Source organism: Rhipicephalus microplus, chromosome 1 (genome assembly GCF_043290135.1).
Source record: "Rhipicephalus microplus isolate Deutch F79 chromosome 1, USDA_Rmic, whole genome shotgun sequence".
In the NCBI taxonomy this organism is placed as follows: domain Eukaryota; kingdom Metazoa; phylum Arthropoda; class Arachnida; order Ixodida; family Ixodidae; genus Rhipicephalus; species Rhipicephalus microplus.
In genome coordinates this window covers 12,301,289-12,321,156 of record NC_134700.1, presented here as the reverse complement: position 1 = coordinate 12,321,156, position 19,868 = coordinate 12,301,289, and the positions used below count along the sequence as shown (strand labels likewise).

Sequence of the window (19,868 nt, the reverse complement as noted above, 5' to 3'; positions counted from 1 at the left end):
CCTTCATAAACTAACACAATGGTGCAACAAATGGCAGATGCAAATTAATCTGGAAAATACCAACCACTTGATGTTCAATTCTGTCTTTAAATCACAATCTAATATGTCACAATCTAATATTTATACACTAAATGGAAAAATAGTAGGCTCAGTTACAATGGCTAAATACCTCGGCGTCCTTATAAATTTGAATCTAACATGGACCGACCACATAGAATATATGACTTGTAAAGCACAGAAGAAACATGGCTTTCTCAAGTGACGCTTACATCTGGCTGACAGGGACACCAGGCTCCAAGCATACAATTTTTTTGTGCGTCTTTCATTAGAATATGCACCAATCATTTGGCATCCCCACCAATTTAGCCTTATTAACCAACTGGAAGCTGTGCAAAATAAAGCAGCACGATTCATGTAATCATCATACTCGCAATTTCAAAGCGTTTCATCTTTGAAAGCAAAACTGAAAATGCCGCTGCTTGTTGTGCGCAGGCAGCTTTGCGGATTGTTTTTTTCACATCCAGTCACGTCATTTGTCCGGACGCATACTTTCAAAGTAAACCCCATCTTCGCCCGCACAAAAAAATAAAAATATGCACCATTAACACTATCAATAAAAGAATAAAATGCATTACCTTCCCCTTCCAGGATTGCTAGTATAACTGAACTTTCTTTGTTTAACTCAGAATTACTCACGTATTTAGAACCATGCAATTTTCACGAACAATTATGCTTTATCTGATGTTGTTTTGCTTGTTGTATTGCTTGCCTTGATGTTTATAAATTATTTCTGTACTATAGAATTGTGTTAACCAACAATTTTTCATTCTCTGCAAATATTTTATTGTATTTATGTCTCCCGCCCCCCCCTCATGTAATTCAAGTACGCTTTTTTATTCAAGTACGCTAAGGGCGCCTAGTGGGCCCTTACCGTACTTGAATAAAAAATAAAATAAAATACCAAATTTGAAATTTGGTATCACGTGGTATGGACATACGACTAAGGTAAATGACACGTAGAAAAATGGTAATCATGATATGCGTGTCATGTAAAAAACGACTACATGCTACGCTGATAGCGTGCTCGCGGCTATTTTGCTAGCTCCACATCTAGCAAACTTGGCATTAGGAGACGTGAATGGACGAAAAAGGTACATGACATGTCCAAACATGATAATTATGAGATGCGTGCTATGTAAAACATGACTGCGTACTACGCTTGCAGAACCCTGGCGGCCGTTTCGCTAGCTCTACAAATACCGAATTCGGTATCAGATGATGTGAATAGACGATGAAGGTAAATAACATGTTCAAACACGATAATAATGATATGCATCTCATGTAAAACATGATACATGCGACGCTCATTGCGTGCTCGCGGCCGTTTCGCCAGCTGCACTTATATCAAATTTGGTATTACGACGGAGGCGAATGACACGTACAAATATGATAATCATACATGACATGGAAGTCATCTACGTCATAACTTATGTCCGCCTCAAAACATTATGCTGATTGTAAAGGGGCATATCAACCTTCATCATTCATGCTTTGCATGTACTGTACGAGGGTTCTCCCAATTTTTTGTAGTGGGTAAAATATCTGTGGGCGAGTGGATGGATGTGAGGATTAGGCCTCCTCTCGAAGGTGGGCCAGCTCGTCGTCTCAGTGGTCTGGTTTACGGGTGACTCGGTCGTTGTGAGCTTCTCGAGGGCCATTTCCTGTGCTCATGACAGCCATTTTGAAAATCCCTCTGTGTGCTGATGGTGTCGTCCGATAGTTACTATGTGGACCGGGGGTTTCACTGCGATCTGTCTGATTTGCCTTACACCACCGGCGTCGTTGGTTGTGAGCAAAAAATTATTTTATGCGTTATCGAAAAATCGAGAACGCGCAAATAAAACAAATAATAAAGAAACCCTGGGGCAGAGCGGGATAGAACGCGGGTAGTTTCGGTCCGAGTAGGAATCGAACCTGGGCCGTTTGCGTGGCACGTGAATGTTAGAATACCAACTGCTTGTGAATACAGTGAAAATAACTTTTTCTGCTTGGAAATGCAGGGTTATAAACTTTCATGCTTTGCAAGCACACACGTCTTGTATATACACTTCTCAAGACGGCATGAAATATTGCAGTAATGATGTGTGGTACAAGCCTACATTGCTCGTGGGCGTCAAAACATGTGATTATCATACTGACTACATAGTTTAAAGCTGGTGACCTACTACAAAAGGCACACACATTACTGCGCCTATTCGAATAAGTCCACGTAGTGGGTGCATAGTGAGCTCAAAAAAATTTCATACACTAAGTACGCACTAGGCACAGGACATCGTTATCGAGTCCACCTCTTAAAGACGAAGCTTAAAAATCACGAAATTTTTTTTAATATAGCGGTGAGACAATCAGCACACCATACTGAATGCATACTGCTTTAGAAACATATGTAGAACGACACCTGCTGGGCCAGATCGTTCCGAAACATCAAGATTCAGTATAAGGTTATGTGCTACTTTAGAAGAGCTTCATTTACTATTAAAACGAGCAGGTAGTTTGCTGCACGTGGAAAATGAAAGAATGATGACATTATCAGTAGAAAAAAAAAAAAAGATTTGAAGTAATTATTACAGACATTTGCTATAGCTTCAGGATTTTAGGAGGATTGACAATAAAGGCATAGATGATGCAGGACTACAGTGGACCTCTAGCTCCGATGATTTTTTTTTTCAAAAAAGCATTGCTTCCTAAAGTAGTAGCTTCAATCTCTTGATTTTTAGCCTTCAATTTACTTTTCATTGCATTAAATAAAGAAGTATTATACTTACACTTGCAATGACGATTCTTGCATAGCGTTTTATGCGACGAGTGCGATGGATTATATCTTCATGGTAGCACGGGCGTCTTGAGTTATATTTAATGTATTTTTGAGATGGATACTTTAATAGGCATTATCACACAACTTAAGAAGAAGTGCATTTACATCACAAAATTTGCTACAACATTCAGATTCCTCAAAAGATAAGGCTAAATTCAGGTGGAGCAGTGGTTATACCATCACAAGGGGTAACTCGGCATTTTAAAGGGCCACTCACCAGATTTTCAGGCAAGCAAAATTTTCCTCTCGGGTTAAAACAAAACAAACGACGGCGTGCCGCAATTATTGCGCGGCGGCGAGGTAGTTTCTTTCAGAACTTCGGTGGCAGCTCGAACAGTGTGAGCAAGAATGGGCGGCGGCGGGGCACAGCTCTATACCTCGAAAAAGCACGCATCAAAATTCTGCACGATTGTGTCGTATCTTCTCTTGCTTTCCGCAAGGCCATACTCAAAAACATTGAAGATGTCGAGCGCTTCATCTCCTGCCAAGCTCAGCGAGAGCGCAGCTCTCGAAGGGTCAGTTCTCGGTGTTTTGACTGCAGGTGCTTGCTTGAAGCTTTGCTTGAAGTGCTCCCAATTTTCAGACAAGTTCCCTAGGCTCTAGCGGCTTCAGTAGGTCTTTGGCGATGTTATGCCTTTGCTCATGAGCATCAGTTCACGGCAGCCAGCTCTGACACCACAGAAAGGGCGACGCGAAAGCATTGATAGCCAGAATCAGAAGGACGATGAGTTTTTTCAAGGCATTGATTATAATAGGCACTGAATGGTGCGCCGACAGTATCTGCACATGTTCTATGCGCAGATACTGTCTTGCCGGATACAGTTCGCACGCCTTAATTCTTCCAATTCAGGCCCACGTTTTCCACTGTCATTTTCGCTGCTAAAGCAATATTCTCTGCTTCTTGTCAGGGATGTTTTCACCAGCCATTGACTATGTACCAAGTTATTTAACAAGCCACCAACTATACAGTCTCGTTGTACTCCATCTAGTGAGTGCCAATGTTTCAGGTATCCGCCAATCATCGAATGGCTACAAGCACATCTCTGACTAGCTCACTCAGCATGTCGTTGCATCAGAAAAATTTGTGCAATTGGGTATTTCATTATAACTGCGCAAAAAGTGCTGCTACAGTATGCCGATCGAGTGCTTCTTTGTTGGCGCTCCCACTGACGACGGTCATGGCGTGGGTGCTCAGCCCTGCTACGTAGGAAGAATGCTCGCGTCTTTTTTCGTGATGCCATTGAAGAAGGCGTCTGGCCACGCAAGACTTGCCGGTCTGTAGCTACCTCAAACAGCGAAGAGCTTGCATTGCCGGTTATGGCTAGCAAGGCATTGCCGAGGTAGTCACTGAAGTGACAACAAATTTGCAAGGAGATCAAGACATAGACAATCACTTAAAAACCAAAATTCAAATAGGAAATGCTAACACTTTCAGTGATTCTTTTCGAGGCGAAGCTCCTTAAGGCGTGGGTCAGTTGTCACCTGTGTGTATGCACGTATGTAGTAACCGCCTCACAGCATATCCACAGATTGAATGATGAGTGGGGTGAAGCTTCGGAGGGTTTTATTGGCAAACCGTTAATCATCAGCTGGCCGCGTTCCTCCGTCGTCTGTCTGTTTGATACACGAACGGACAAATGCATGGAAGGACAAACGGATGGACGAAAGGATATACGCACGGATGAACAGAAAGACGGATGCACAGACGGACGCACGGATGCGCGGATGAATGGACGGATGAATGAACATACGTTTTGCCTCACTCATCAACATTCACCTCATGGGTATACTGTGTTCTTTCCCCAGAACATCTTGGCAATGGAATCACCTTCCCAATTGCATAGTCACCAACACTGATAACAAACTTTTTCACAAAGCTGTAGCTGACACTACTTAACTTGAAACAAGAATGTATTGTTCTTACTGTTCAATTATTATTAACACATTAGCTAACATTGTATATGCAGGAATAATGTTAACTTGCCTTGTTCATGTTGTTACTAGCTAAGCATTGTTTAACTACATTGTATGTACTGCTATTACTCGTGTTATTGCACTACTGTATTATTTTGTTGGTGTTTTATATTACCACCCAGTTTTTGTACACTTTCCCATTTACCACTCCCATCTGTAATGCCTCCGGGCTTTAAAGGTGCAATAAGTAAATAAATAAATAAATGAACAAACAAGCAAATAAGTAAATCATTGATGTGGCCCAAGTTAACTATACAAGAAGCACCTTTGCGATGGATTTTCAGTGCTAGCCTTCACGTTTTGCTATCCACTTAAGGCATCAGTGCACTTATTTTCCTCAAGTGGAAGACGACGACGTCTCCTGTTACTGGGGGACTTATTTAACCTAACGTCTGAACACCACCTCTATGCCATTAGTCTGCTCTGAGGTTCGCATTGCCTTTGATAAAGTGGGCAGAACAAACCTACGCACTTTTGTGGGAATACAGTTTTCTCACGTCATCGCTGCAATTCAGGCACCCTATCTATCCCCATCGGTCGGAAAACAAAATGTTTTGACTAGCATATAAAATTAGCTCAGGCTTGCAGACTACATCCTGGCACCACACAGCTGTGCCCGAGTTGCGAGCACTTCATCTGAATAGTTCTATCCGCATAAAACATCGAATCACAAGCAGCCGTGGCTAGCAACACAGACTACAACCACGCAAACACAAGCTAAACAGGAAGTTTCCAAAGGCACACTACCGGTGAACGCACATGGTTGCCAGAGACTACCAGGTGCTGCCGAAACCGTCCGTAGCACACAGCAGGGAAGAGGGTATGGGAAGAAGTTGATACAGCAGGTGTGCACCAAATTCATTAGCATGTGTGGTGCCTGACAGTTCCTGAAGGAATGAACCACACACCCTTTAAAAAAGCGTTTATACACATACCGCTAGAGTCTCATATTCCAAGTAATTATCACGACACAAAAAACCGCTAAAAAACATTTCCGCAAAGTCGATCTGACCACAAAAGCAGTGGCATTGCAAAAACGGGTTCTTGACTTAAGCTTCTACAGCCAGAGCAGCCGCGGTAAGGTATGGGGAGGGCAACGATTCACCAAACTTCCAAAAAATTGCATCAGGATGTAATAGCATTTGCATTTTGGCACAACTGGTGCAGCGGTAGCATCACTGTCAAACCAAACTTTACCTAATTCGCAATCACCCACAACCAGACTTATGTGGTCGCCACTATTGAATGAAGAACTTGACAAGTTCTTTACAAGTACCTTGCTTTATTAGACCTTCTACAGCTTTATTTCCTTGGACCCAAATCAAGAAGACAGCATCAGCTGGTTTCACCAGGCGGCAACAGCAGTTCCCGGTAGAATGGCCGCAATGACTCCCAAGTGAAGCGGCTGCGATCCAGCTGCACAATATATAATTCGAACTGAAAGGAACAAAGTCAAACTAGGTAATTGCACAATGAGTGAAAGTTCACAATGCTCTGTGATTCGACAACAATGTGCGTGTCCTCCATCTTGGGTCGCATAATAATCTCTATACATTACGGTGCCAATAAAGGTAATGGATTTCGTTGGTGAAACCTAGGCATCTCAATATAAAAAAAGAGGGCGCCTGGACCAAGATGCTTCAGTGTGGCTTATCCGGGATTGTGCTAAAGGGATCGTCCAGCCTCTCTTCGTATTGACGCATGAATACGAAGAGACGTACATGCAGTCCCAAGATCTGATGTACAGGGTGTCGTCGCTTGAGAAGGGTGTTCAACAGGTGGCTTTGTTGTGCTCTCATCACAAATGAAAAGACAGAGCTGGAGACATTCTTTGTTGACCACACCTTCAACAGCACATTTTAATTGTGCACCAGCAAGCAAACATTGCTATTACAAAGTTTGCTTTGAAGATACAGACTGCTCGATGGTCGCTTCGCTCCCCTCAGCAGTCGCATTTGCTAGTCTTCCTGCTTGCCTCAATCAATTTGCAGCTGCTTGCTCCGCCATCGCTTCGTCCTAGCTGATGAACTGTGAACTTTTTTCCCTTCCATTTGTACCTTCCGCGTTTATTCTTATGCTCACCAAATGGGTTTGAGAAAAAACGTTTAACCACAAGCCCAAAGCAATATATGCAATAATGAAAAATTGAAAGCTACCCGAATTAAGGCCAGCAGCTAACACTGTTAGATGTGAAGCAGCTTAAGCCGAGGCTTTGTACATCTCTTTCGTGGCATCCACAACCCCACTTCGAATGCACGTCCCTTCCTCCTCTCTCTCCTCTAGGATATTGACGCGGCAAGGCGAAGTTGAATCGAAATGCAAACGCCGAGCGGCTGATCACGAAGCAACGAGGCAACCCGAGTCAGCGGCAAAGCCAACAAAACGCTTGAAGCAACTGCTGCAACCTGGGACCGATGGCACGAAAGCACGGTTCAAGCGAGACTTCCTCGACCGAAACTTTGGCCTCAGTCACAGGGTGTGCAACCGGTTTTGATAAGATAACAACCCGGCCATGGTCAGCACCATCCAGAGCGACAACACCGGAACGCAGTCGCTAGCACGCTGCAAGAAGAGTTTGGACTAGTGAGTTACAACGACAGCAATCACTCAACTTGCAAGGAGGCATTGACGTCAGGCAAGGTGCCCGTGATGGGCATGACTAACGGCTACCACTACCCGGCAAAACACGAGCATGTATGCCCAAGCTAAATTTAGTCGAAAAGCGGCTCATCGAGCCCCGTCTGCCATTCATGAGCATTCGACGCTTCAGGCACACCAACAGGCATTACGGGATCTAGGGTAAAGTCCTGAATGCGCCCATCGAACAAGATCTCGTGCAATGCCTCCCAAGACACGTCTTCGACGACGCAGCCATAGACATGCACATCAGGCGATCGAAAACTCGTCAGTAGGGCTTCGTACAGGCAGGGTACCACCAGCTACAGATCGTCCCTGTCTCTTCTATTATACATTCTTGATGCATTATCATTCGTCCTCTCTATCAATTCCACCACCATTACCAATCGCATATTTACTTAGAACGTGTGAGAAAGGAATTGTTTTTTTCTTAAAAAAAAGAATAGGTCTGGGTGCGGCCTTACTGGCGACCACCTGCCACTAATGCACTTCCTCACCAGAGCAGAATTGGCCGCCCTGGTGCAGTACTTGGCCACTACCTCCCATGAATACAGCAATGAACCTTTGGCCATCAGTCCCCAGCGGTTGCGAAGCAACTGTTCAAAGCGGTGGTCAGACCTGCGACGTAGCGAAGGGTGCTAAGAATCTCTGGGTCCAGACAGGCCACCATTGTAATCTGAACTTGGCCACCATCAACGCTAGAACGCTATGTAGTGAGGCTAGTCTAGCTGTCCTACTTGAGGAATGATGGGGTGTTCAATAGGATATAATACGACTCGGCGAAATTAGGAGAACACGTGAAGCTTATACAATGCTGAAGATTGAACACGTCTTATGATACCGTGGATTAAGTGACAGAAAAAACTAGGGGTGGGTTTCTTATACACAAGAAAATTGCTGACAACATAGAGAAATATTATAGCATCAGTGAGAGGGTGGCAAGTATCGTTATTAAGTTTAACAAAAGGTGCAAACTGAAGGTGGCACAGGCACACGTGCCTACATCGAGCTGTGATGATCATTTTGTTGAACGCTTCTATAAAGATGTTGAATCGTTCATTAATAAAGTGAAGTCACAGTATATAATATTCTGATGGGCGACTTTAATGCCAAGGTCAGCAAGATACAAGCCGGTGACCATGCAGTCGAGGATATGGCATCGGCTCCAGAAATGCCAGAGTAGAGGCATTAGTATAATTCGCAGAGCGTAATAATTTACGGATCTTGAATACCTTGTTCAGAAAATAGGCTAGTGATAAGTGTACGTGGCAAAGTCCTAATGACGAAACTAAAAATGAAATGCACTTTTCTGTGTACACATCAAGGCACTGTACAGAATGTAGAAGTACTTGGCAAGATTCGATGCAATGACCAAAGAATGGTAAGTGACCATATTCACCTAGATTTTAAAAATGCAAGGCCAAAAACTGATACGCAAGAAGCCAATTAAATAAACTAGCGGTGACAGTTAAGGTACAAGAATTCAGAGTGTCACTTCAGAATGGATTCGAGGCACTGAACGAGGTAACCGACGTTAGCGTTGACACAACGAACGATAATTTTACTAGTGCGATCAAAGAGTGTGCAATGAAAGTCGGAGGTACAGTCACTAGTCAGGACACTGGCAATTATCTCAGGTGGCGAAAAATCTTATTAAGAAATTACAGACCATGAAAGCCTCAAATGGAACCAACAAAATAAAGCTAGTGGAGCTTTCGAAGTTATTTAAGGTGGTAGGCCACTCAAAAACAAAAATTTTTTTAAGGGCAGGCAGCGTTGAAATAACGTTTTCCTCAAAACCAGCATGTCTTATTTAATTTACCCAGCTATTTACAGTGCCAAATATTGAATATTTATTTATTGGGAGGTAATCATTGTCAAAAATTGCATTAAAAGTGCTAGCCACGCGAGCTGTGATAAGTGACTAATGGGTGGCTTCATTCAGTAAAGCTTTGACATTTGTGTAACTAATGGCTGGAGCTATGCAGCGAACTAGAATAATTATTATGTAGTGAATATCAAGGAAGTAATTCTAAAAAAACAAAAATGGGAAAAAAGAGCCAATTTAGACTGAACCTGTTGGAGAATTCAGCTGTGAACTGAAAAATATTCGATGGATTTCTTTTATTCTAGTTCACTGCACAGATATATATGTAGTAAATCATTGTGCAAAATTTCAGTTCAAAGTATTCGCTGAGTAATACCACAGTCCCTTAATACCGTTCTGGTCACGAAACTTCTCCGTCACTCTATGGGAGAGCTTGATATGGTGCCAAAAGCGGCCGCTACGCGGCGCAAGCCGTCCTAGGGGGGCCATCGCCCCGCTGCGCCCGGCGGAACGCACTGGCCGCGGCAGCATCCCGAGGGCGTTGTGTGGTGGCAGCTCGCGGTTTCTGCATCAGCGAAACGCGAACTTCATGTGCCAGTGCACCGTGCTCAAGGTGGACGGCATGAAAATCCGAATGAACAATGCCTAAGACGTGCTGTGTGACGGGTTGCAGCTCCGGATACCGAAGCAACAAAGAAAAGGCGTCGCTCGTCTGTTTCCCAAGTAGCGCCGAACTCCGAAAGAAATGGAAGCGAGCTATACCGCGGTTGGAAGCTGGCGGTTTCAGCTTCGAAAGTAAGAACGTTCGGGTGTGCGAAAAGCATTTTGATGCTAGCGACGTTGTGAGAACCGACGAGCACATCGTGAACGGGGTGGTCGTGTCGCTTCAGCGAGAGAGACCGAGGCTTCGCACGAACGCCGTTCCAAGAATTTTTGACGGGCTCCCGGCGTACCTGACAAAGCCGAAACCGCGTTCACGCATGCGGTGACGTGTACGCGAGGATTGTTGAGGGCATTTTGCTCGACAGCCGCACAGCGTCAGCAAGTGTACATTGTCTGATGCACTTTTTAGGGACAACAGCTGAGGTTGTACACTTTTTTTTTAGATGTAGATTACATTTCTTCACTCGAGAAAAAAAACAAAGCCTCGCGGGCAACTGTGCGCAGCTTATGCCCTGCAAGTGGTGGGCGGAAGCGACAGTGTTAAGCATAATGGCTGTGTATGTGAGCACGCCTTCCCATTTGTATATAGTGTTGTATATCTTGTATACATTACACTGTAATATTTTCGTACTATGCATATTTATATGCATATAGTGTAAATAGTGTATATTCAAATACAGTTTATTTTAGGCAGTGAGCTAAGACAGAGTGCAGCTGTTAATGAAACGAAATACACATTATACAGTAGAGTCACAGATTGTGTAACATTGCTCAGAACAGCTGCAATAGTTTCTAGTGCTTTTCTTCTCCAAAGTGTTGTTCTCAGTGTATTTTGTGTAAATAAATGTTTTCCAACTTTCTCCCCATTACATGCACCATATGTGAATCTCCCATTCATAAGTACACACCTGACTACTAGGCGGCGTATCATTAGCACCAAATTTAAGATTTATTGCATGCCTTAAATCATAACCGCCCTTCCCCCCCCCCTCCCACGCAAAAAATAAAAACAAATGTGTGATGCGGTACCTCGGTAGTGGCAGAGGCGGCCAAGCGGCTAGCACTGGCATCAAAAGGAACTTCCAGATTAGGCTGCTGTACTTCCGTTCCCGGAGAAATCATGGGTTGTCGGCCGGTAAATAATAGTGCCCTAAACAGTAAACACAAGGAAACGTCAAGCGGCGGGTGTCCCGTGTAAACTGCGTGGAAAGAAGTGATCAATCAAATGTTGGGCACGTTTAGAGCGGTCGCGAAAGCCCTCGACATAGAAAGTCCCCGCGTCAAAAAAGCGATCGGCACTCACAAACGTGTGTCCAAAACAACTGCGCATTTGGGTATAAACTCAATTGAAAGGTCTGGAATAAAACTTCTGGCTCAACCATTCAGTTCATTTGAATACTTGGGTAGTAGCGCGCGAGAGGCGAGCCGGATATAAACCAATGTGATTGCTCCTGTACTACCCAGTCGTGTTTCATTTCGTTCACCTTCCTCCCCCTATTAGCGGCCCTACCAGAATATAAAGCTCACCTACCGCATAAACATAATCGCCCTTTGGCCGGGCGCAAATACAAACATGTTGTCGAGCAGATCAAGCAGTAGCTGCTCGCATCAAGAGCATGGAGTATAAGCATCGTCTTTCAACACTTGCAAGCTATAGCTCGCAAGTACCGCTTCGAGGCATCGTAAGTATGCATATAATTGGGCTATGAGACAATTATTGGCACAAAGCATTATCGCGCGGTGTGAGAACACTTTTAATGCGCTGCTGCTTATAAGGTGGGCCCGCACTTCCAAGTAAACTACGCGTGCGTTCCAAAGTAAACAGCTCTCATTCGTCGTCGACACTGGATCCCGTTTCAACTTTATCTGGTGGCATTGACGCGTTCAGAGACGTTTAAAAAAAGGTAACAGGAAGAACAGCACGCACATAATCGCGTCGAAACGTCGGCCGCAGTGCGCATACAAGCCCAGCAGTGGCGGCAGCTTGTGGCCCCCATACGACGGGTGGCGCCTCTAGCGACAGATTTTGTCCCTATATCAACCTTCGGGCGGAGTTTCGTGACCAGAAAAGCATTGAAGGACTCTGGTAATACGTTATGAAAGTTTGCGTCGCAACATTTGGAGCAAATTGTTATTTTCAGAAAAACGTAAACAAAGATTTCCGAGCTTGTAAAGAGGTTCACAATCTTCGCATGCAGGCCTAAAATGCACCAGATTCATAGCTGGGCCCTTCTGCGGAAGCATTATTGTCTCCTTTTGTTTGGGTGGCTGCTCGTTTTTTCTTCCTGGCCCGTTTTGTTCCATCCGCTGACTTGCGGTTAGCATTCCGCATGCGCAGGTGATCCCTGGCGATGAAAGCTTTCGTCGTGTGGTACCCTGGTTCTATGCCAGCTTGCCTCAGGATATCTCTGGTGCTTACACTGCCATTATTAAAGTGTGCAACAGCATCATGCAAGGCAAACATTACTGTAGGCAAGCTTACATAGACCTCTTTGGGTGCCCGCTGCCATATTAGACCATTGAAACACTCATTAGCATTTTGAGTCTTTCCATGAAGGCACTTCATTAGAAGTCCATCAGAGCACAGATCACTGTAGACAGTTTTAACTTTGTTGAGCACATCATTTGGAAGTCCTCCTTTGTGTACATATTTCCCTTGTCCGAGTGCTTCGACCCTTTGTTATCCGCACCAGCTTTTCGGACACAGGCTATGTCTCGGCTGCTTGTCGGAAGAGCTGCAATGAAAAAGACTGGCAAGGGTAGCCGTTTTCATTGCAGAAAGGTTCCCTACATTATCCCTTATGGCGATGCCACAGTAGTTTTGCGGGCGGTCAATGAGGGCATCAGTGAGCTTTCCCTTACCACAGAGTCCACGCACTATATTTTTCAGTTTTCTGAGGCGGTAGCCAACACGTTTATGGACATGCCCAATACATTCCAGTTGCTGCACACTGTCCTTTCCATACATGTCTTTGACAGCGGCATAGCTCTTGGAATCCCCATCGTCGTAGTACTGCAGGTACTTCAAATCTCTTTTGCCTTTAAACCTTTTAAATATTCGGTATAGACCAACCGTCTCCATATTTCCAGCACTTCCTTCATGGTTTGCTTGACAGGAAGTGTAGTTTGCCTTCCATTCCTGGTACGGAGCACTATCTTGCCTCAACTTGCTTTAGATTTTACAAGACTTACACGAACTAGAAAGGGCCTCAACATCAATGACCTTTCCCGTGTCAACAGAAATCAGACACACAACCGTTCAAAGATGAATGGCCACGCTTCTGCCAAGTGCCATCACCTGAAACTCCGGCATTCCCTACAACACGACGAACTTTCACAGCAGCATCGGTCATCGACTTCGACGCCACTTCTCCTGCCACTGCAGAAAGCCGAGATGACAATTTGTCGTAGGCGGAGTGACGTAGAGGAGCAGGCATGTTCATCACTTTGGAAAAAGTTTTCGCACCAGCGTGCCCTTTTCCTAACTGGCGCATCACGTAAACCAGACGTAAATTGTTCTCATTGGCACGACCCACATTTCTCGACGTATGAAATGGGCGCTTGAACCCACAGTCGGTACACACGACCGCACAAGCCGAGCATATCCCTTGGTGAGAGCGTTCCTCGAGCTTGAGTGTTGTGTTCATCCATTCGGAACATGCCAGCGATGAAAACACTGAAGAAAGAATACCAATGTTTATTGTCCTGTTCCCTTGGAGCGCAGAATTCTCCAGTGGAGCCTGGTACGTCTTGTTTATGTCCCCAAGCTTTTTCGCGGCTGTCGAAATAACAGCGTCTGTGTCAGTAGGCAGCCTCGTCGTCGTGTAGCGATTTCCAGCAAACTTGCGCTTTCTCGTCTTCTGTGTTCTGCACTTCCCTATGCTGGTCGTAATGTGGTCCAGGTGAGCTAAGGTTACAGCCCTGGTAACATAGACATGTGAGACAGAACAAATGCAGAACGAAGCCTGGCCTGGCTAGCCAGACTAAGGCAAACAACAAAAATTCCGACGAGCATCGTGCGTCCTCCTCGTGGCTGTTGTTAGAGACTAACGAAGACTTTTAAACACAAAATTGTATTTAATGACATCATCTTATATAACAGTCACAATAAAATGCATAAAGTATTTTGAATAGCATTAATATAGACGAAACAACACTTGCTTTTGAAAGCAATTTTTCAAAACCGAAACCACAATTGGAAATGTGGTTTCGGTTTTGCTATAGGAGCATAAGGTATAGAAAACCTGCTGTAACTGCGCAAACATTAGAGATTACGCTGGACGCTGCGTGGCCGCTAGCGATAACGCTAGAATATTAGACGGCACGTGTATAAATGCCGACACACTTCACCACTTGTCAGTTGATTGACGGCCGACGCTTCGTTCACCACTATTGGTTCCAGTGTGTATCGCTGTAATCTTAATTTTTGTTTGTTGGCCACAAGTTCGGCCTAAATAAGCAGTTTCATCTTTGATCTATAGCCTGCACCCTTCGTTCAAGACACGACCCAGAACATCTGGTGGAGGCGCTGCTTCTTTCATGTACCAGACGCCCTGTCAAGCCATAAACCGAGCCCACGTCGTGGAGAAGACCCCGATGCCAGTCACGAGCAGCGTGTTAGCTGCAGGCAAGAAGGTTTGCCACCAGAGTACGGGCTTCTACCTGACAAGAATTCGAAGACCAAGACATTGAAGTCGACTGCGGCAACAACGACATCACCTGTGCCACCTGCACCTCTCCAGCTTCACCAACCCAAGGAGCCGCCAAATTTCGCTGCTCGTCTTTCAAAGACCCGCGAAGCTGGTTTGAAAGGTTCGATTGAGTCGCCATCTTCAACGAATGGACCGAGGACGACAAGCTTCGGCATGTCTACATTGCTTTAAAAGATGCTGCTAGGACCAGGTTCGAGATGCAAGAGAGAAACCTCACCCCGTGGAGCGTTTTTCGGGCCAGGTTCCTTGTCACTTCTGCAAGTGTGGTCCGCAAGGAGAAGGCTGAAGCCCTCCTAGAAACCCGCATGCAGCTGCCAAACAAAAATGTGGCGCTCTTCATAGGAGAGATGATCAAACGGTTTAATCACGCCGACCCCGAGATGCCTGAAGACAAGAAAGTCTGGCTCCTCACGCAAGGAGTTAGCAGGAGCTTTTTGCGGGACTGATGGGGAACCCTCCAAACAGCATCCAGGAATCTGTCTCAGAAGCGACGACTATCGAAAAGACCCTTGAAATGCGCACACAACAATTCAACTGCCGCTTGACGCCAGGGTGTGCAGAGATCCAGCCACTCTGCTCCGACGATCTGCGTGAAATCATAAAAGCCGTGGTGCGTGAAGAACTTCATCGAATGCTCCCGTCGTGCCAGCCTCAAGTTTTGTCAATCGCAGACATCGTCAGAGCAGAAATTCAGCAATCGCTGGGCATCTCTCAGTCAGTGCAGCCGCCACCGCCAGCCTTGAGCTACGCTGCTGCTGCCCCACGCTAGGCTCGAGCCTCACGTCCACTTCAAAATAGAGGCCGCGCCATCACATTTTCATCGCCGGACACCGCCGCTACCACCACCGACGACATACCACTCACCTGTCTCCTAGCATTTAGCACCGAAGAAGACAGACGTTTGGTGCACTCCTGACAACCACCCACTCTGCTACCACTACAGAGAAGCTGGCCACTGCGAAGGAGTTGGATGCACAAGTGCATATGAGTCTAACAATTTCTTGAGACACTTTAGCAGGGCTCCACGTTATCCGTCTCTCTGTGTAGCGTGAAATCTTGACAAAAGGCTGTTTTCGATGTGCATTTTCATGCAGAGGACATTTTGAAAACATACGGCGGTACTTATATGACTTGCAACACCTCAGCTCATGGCCTAACGAGTTCAAACATTGCCCATGGCTTCCACTAGTCCTTATTTCAATTTGTAAATGCAAATCTATCATTTGGGTATGATCCCAAACAAGAAAATCATATTTAGTTGTTGAAATAAAAACAAGTTGAAGGTATGCGCAACCTTTGAACTCGTGATGCCATGTGCTTAGAAAATGAAAGTCATATTGAGCGCGCCTGTACAATCTCGTTGTCAACGGGTAAAAAAGTTGAAAGCACTCGCGGTAATGAAGGTGATTCTTCTGCAGGGAAGTGTGCTTAAAGTTTTACAGCAAAAGCTGTTATGGGATTACAACAAAGGTCGCGTGCGCCATAGCTGTCCGCTGCCGCCACCGGTGTCCGTAACCACAAAAACACCAAGGACACAGCGGCATTCAAATCCGAGTACCCTGTGTGCCAGCCCAGTACTATATTGCACAACCATGCCGGTTCTTGAAACTCTGTTGAAAACTTGCCTTAGGTAGGCTTGATGTTGGGAAAGGAATTTTGTTAGTATGAGTAATACGGCATTTTAGAACTGCAAAGGAACAACCAGGCACCTCACTATGAGTATAGCATAACGAGTGATTCGTCCAATGCTTCAACCATTACAAAAGCTTGTATTTATCACCCGTTAACATGTCAAGTTCCTTCAATTTGTGGTGCAAACCTGGGGTATTGGTGAAGAACTGTATCAACTGTGGCACAGGCCCACTTCAGGAATAACTTTTCATCGTCGTCAGCCACTGCATAAACAGTTACACAAAATTTCTTGCAAGTATGTAGCGGACGCCACGCTTCTCAAAAGAATGACAAAGGATAGCATAGTGAATGCTGACCTACTACACAGCATATATGATTATTTATAGCGTCGTGAGTATTCAGCAAGTGTGCTTGTAGCATTTGCCGAAAAAGTGTTTACAAAAGGCTCTAAAATGCCGCTCTTCCAGCTTTCGCTGTGACTGTGCTGCGCGGTTCTCGCAGGCCTGGCAGGTTTTTCTTAACCTGCCAAGCACAGTAAGCGAGCCAAGGCTCGTTTACCGTGCTTTGTTTTATTACCTCACGCTCGCAGAGTGGGCACGTTTAGAGGCGATCAACAATGAAGCCATGTGCGCCATAACTGGACTGCCACGCATCACTCAACTGACAGTACTTCAACATGTGTCCCAACTAAACACAATTGATGAATTAGTGCATCAGCGTTGCTGTGCGTGCAACCTCAAGCCATCAACGTTGTGTTCGGCTGCTGCATTGGCGCGGTACATGGGCAAAGAAATTCACCACACCTTCAGAGACTACCATTATTGCCCCGTGGAACAAAATGCAACTGACTGAAAACAAACCCCTTGGTCTCCTTTACAGCCCGGTTCCATGCTAGGCGAACACCCAAGTATCCCGCCTGCTTTGTACAGATAGCCTAGATGCTGCTACTGTCGTCGCTTATATGGATGCCAGTGTGAGCGGCACCACCATTCATACTGCGCTTGTATGTCTATTAATACCAGAAACTGGCCAAACATGCTCATATTTTGCGGATCCTGCACCACCAGCTCACCTTGCTGAGCTGACCACCATACGTAATGGACTGGCAGCGCTGCTACCTCTTCTACAACCAGGCAGATGCTCCAAGCTCATAATTCCTACGAACTCGACGCAAGCTATTCACGATATACGATGAATTTATCGCTCTACGTCACTTTCGGATATTATTCATGTTCTTGCTGCCTCGGCATCCGTGCAAATACGTGTTCAGTGGGTTCCACGGACCGCTTTGCCGGACCTTGCAAAAGCTGATTTGGCATCCCACCCTTAAGTCACACCATACCCGCTACCGCATTTTCCTGAAGACGCTCAAGGAAAAAGAAAGCCTCCGATGTGCCACACGAGCTCTTATACCTTCATGTAGATCATACCTCCCTGGTGGTTTAACCAGCTGAGAGGAGGTTACGTTGCAGAGGCTTCATGTTGGGGTTGCGCTTACCCCATCCATGACCACCCTTTGGGCGCAAAAGTACCGAGGCCCGTATAGCACATCATGCCAATTTTGTGACACCCCAATCCAAGATGTTACTGCCTCACACTTACTGTGGACCTGCACTGGTCTACAATTAGGTCGTCGCCATCATCTCTGAGCAACAGGTATCAGGCCTGGCCGACCACTCGACTTTGACCACTGGCTTCGTGGACCACACCACCATTCGTTTAGACTTCATACACGAAGAAAACTTGTATGTGTATTTTTGAAAAATTATTAGGCCTAGGGGCAGACATTTGAAATGAAAAAAAAAAAACAACGAAAAAGATTCAAGATGCAGGAAAATTGGGATGGACAGACAGACGGGCGGGCGGGCAGACGCTAAGAGCGTCCCCTTTGTAACAGGGCGGTGACAGGTGTGTTGACAGTCACATAAGAAAAAAAACGAAAGCTTTCTTTTTCGTGTTGGCTTAATACTTCATCTACTTTGAATAAAGCAATCATATTTTAACAAGGAAAAATATAAATTCATGGTCCATCTCTCTGCCTCTTCAGGCAGAATGACCTAATTTTTACACTATTTCTCTCCTTTCTCTTTACTTTTCTACCACAAATTCTCTAACTGTCTCTTACTTTCTTCTGTCGCAGACGTGTTCAGCTTTCCATGGTTATCCCTAAAACCCAGAGCATCATGTAGAATACCTGGGTGAATATCGCCACATTTAATCGGAACGTGTTCGATAGTTTCCTTAGCTCCCTCACAGCATGTACATTGTTCATCTTCTTTATTGAATCTCCTTTTATCACTACGCGTTCTAAAGCAACCTGACCTCGCTTCAAACAGCAAAGCGCTTCCCCTTGACTCCTACTAAGTGCTCGCCACCTAGCGGCCGCGCCTGAAAACGGCGCTAACAGGATCAAGCTTGAAAGAATATATGTTACCAGGTTGCTCTCGGTGAGAAGTGACTGCATGGTTCCTTTATTTTTCACCATGCGCAAGCCTGGAAAAGAAGAAAGCGAAGTTCAAGGAACTTCCCAAAGGATGCAGACGATGAGTGACAGAGAAAGGAGCAAGTCAGAAATGTACGCACTGGAACGAAAGTGACGAACACTATGGTAGTTCTAACGAATTCGATCACGACGACCTAATTCTCCCCGATGAGTACAGCATTACTAGCATGTGTGCATTTATTATCAATATTCGGGCTCCTCAAGCACAGAAGATGAATATATATAGCACGGAATATTATTATATATTGTCATGGGTATAGGAAGGTACCTCAGGCACAGAAGCAGAAATGACGCAGAAGGGATGAAGACAACGATGTTGTTGTGGGGCCGTATCTGGACTGCCCTGTTGTTCTGCATCCTTGCCCACTGTGTGCAGTGTTAGCCCAACTGGCGTTAACTTATTAAATACTCCCCGTTACATATTTTTGGTGGAAGTGCTGGGTAACATTCCGACTCTGGATCTCCGTAGCGGACGACAGCTTTGTCCAGCCACGATGCCTGAATGCAGTGCGCCGTCCGTTCAGTCTACACCTGCTCCGTCACCTGTGATCTCTTCCCATCTTCTCCATGCAGGTACATTTTGCGGCACCGACACAACTGACGTTGACGAGTGGCTCGCTTTATACGAGAGCATCAGCAAGCAATACAGGTGGGATGAGACGCTTATGCTGGCCAACATCATCTTTTACTGCACACGCCTGGTACGAGACGCACGAGGAAGACCTGACGAGTTGGGATGTGTGCAAGCAGGAGCTCCATGACTTGTTCGGCCGGTCAGTTGCTCGACAAATGGCAGCCAGAGAGGAACTCGCCTCACAAGTTCAATCTTCCACCAAGTCGTACGTCACCTCTATCCAAGACGTGCTTGCCTTGTGTCGGAAGGCCGACAAAGACATGACTGAACTAGACAAGGTCAGCAATGTGTTGAAGGCCATAGCCGACGATGCCTTCAACATTCTGATATGCAAGAACTGTACCACCATTGACTCAATTGTCAGTGAATGTCGGCGGTTCGAACAAGCCAAAAGCAGGAGAATCACTCAA

General features: G+C 45.4%; 1 protein-coding gene across 10 annotated transcripts in view; it reads right to left on the bottom strand.

The window, feature by feature from the left end:
• Positions 1-6,072: 6,072 nt before the first annotated feature.
• LOC119178176 (tRNA-queuosine alpha-mannosyltransferase) overlaps positions 6,073-19,868 on the bottom strand; it is a 263,027-nt gene continuing 249,231 nt past the window's right edge. For 2 of the 10 annotated variants that reach the window (XR_012893895.1, XM_075887120.1), the window contains 2 exons: positions 11,007-11,127; positions 6,112-6,265 (listed from right to left, as the gene is read on the bottom strand). Coding sequence is in view for 8 of the 10 variants with exons in the window: in XM_075887120.1 (XP_075743235.1) it covers positions 6,185-6,265; positions 11,007-11,127 (202 nt within the window). In the remaining 2 variants the exon portion in view is untranslated. Of the gene's footprint in view, positions 6,266-11,006; positions 11,128-16,508; positions 16,585-18,755; positions 18,815-19,868 lie in introns of those variants that run through there. The other 8 variants (XM_075887218.1, XM_075887315.1, XM_075887311.1 and 5 more) reach the window with 7 other exon arrangements.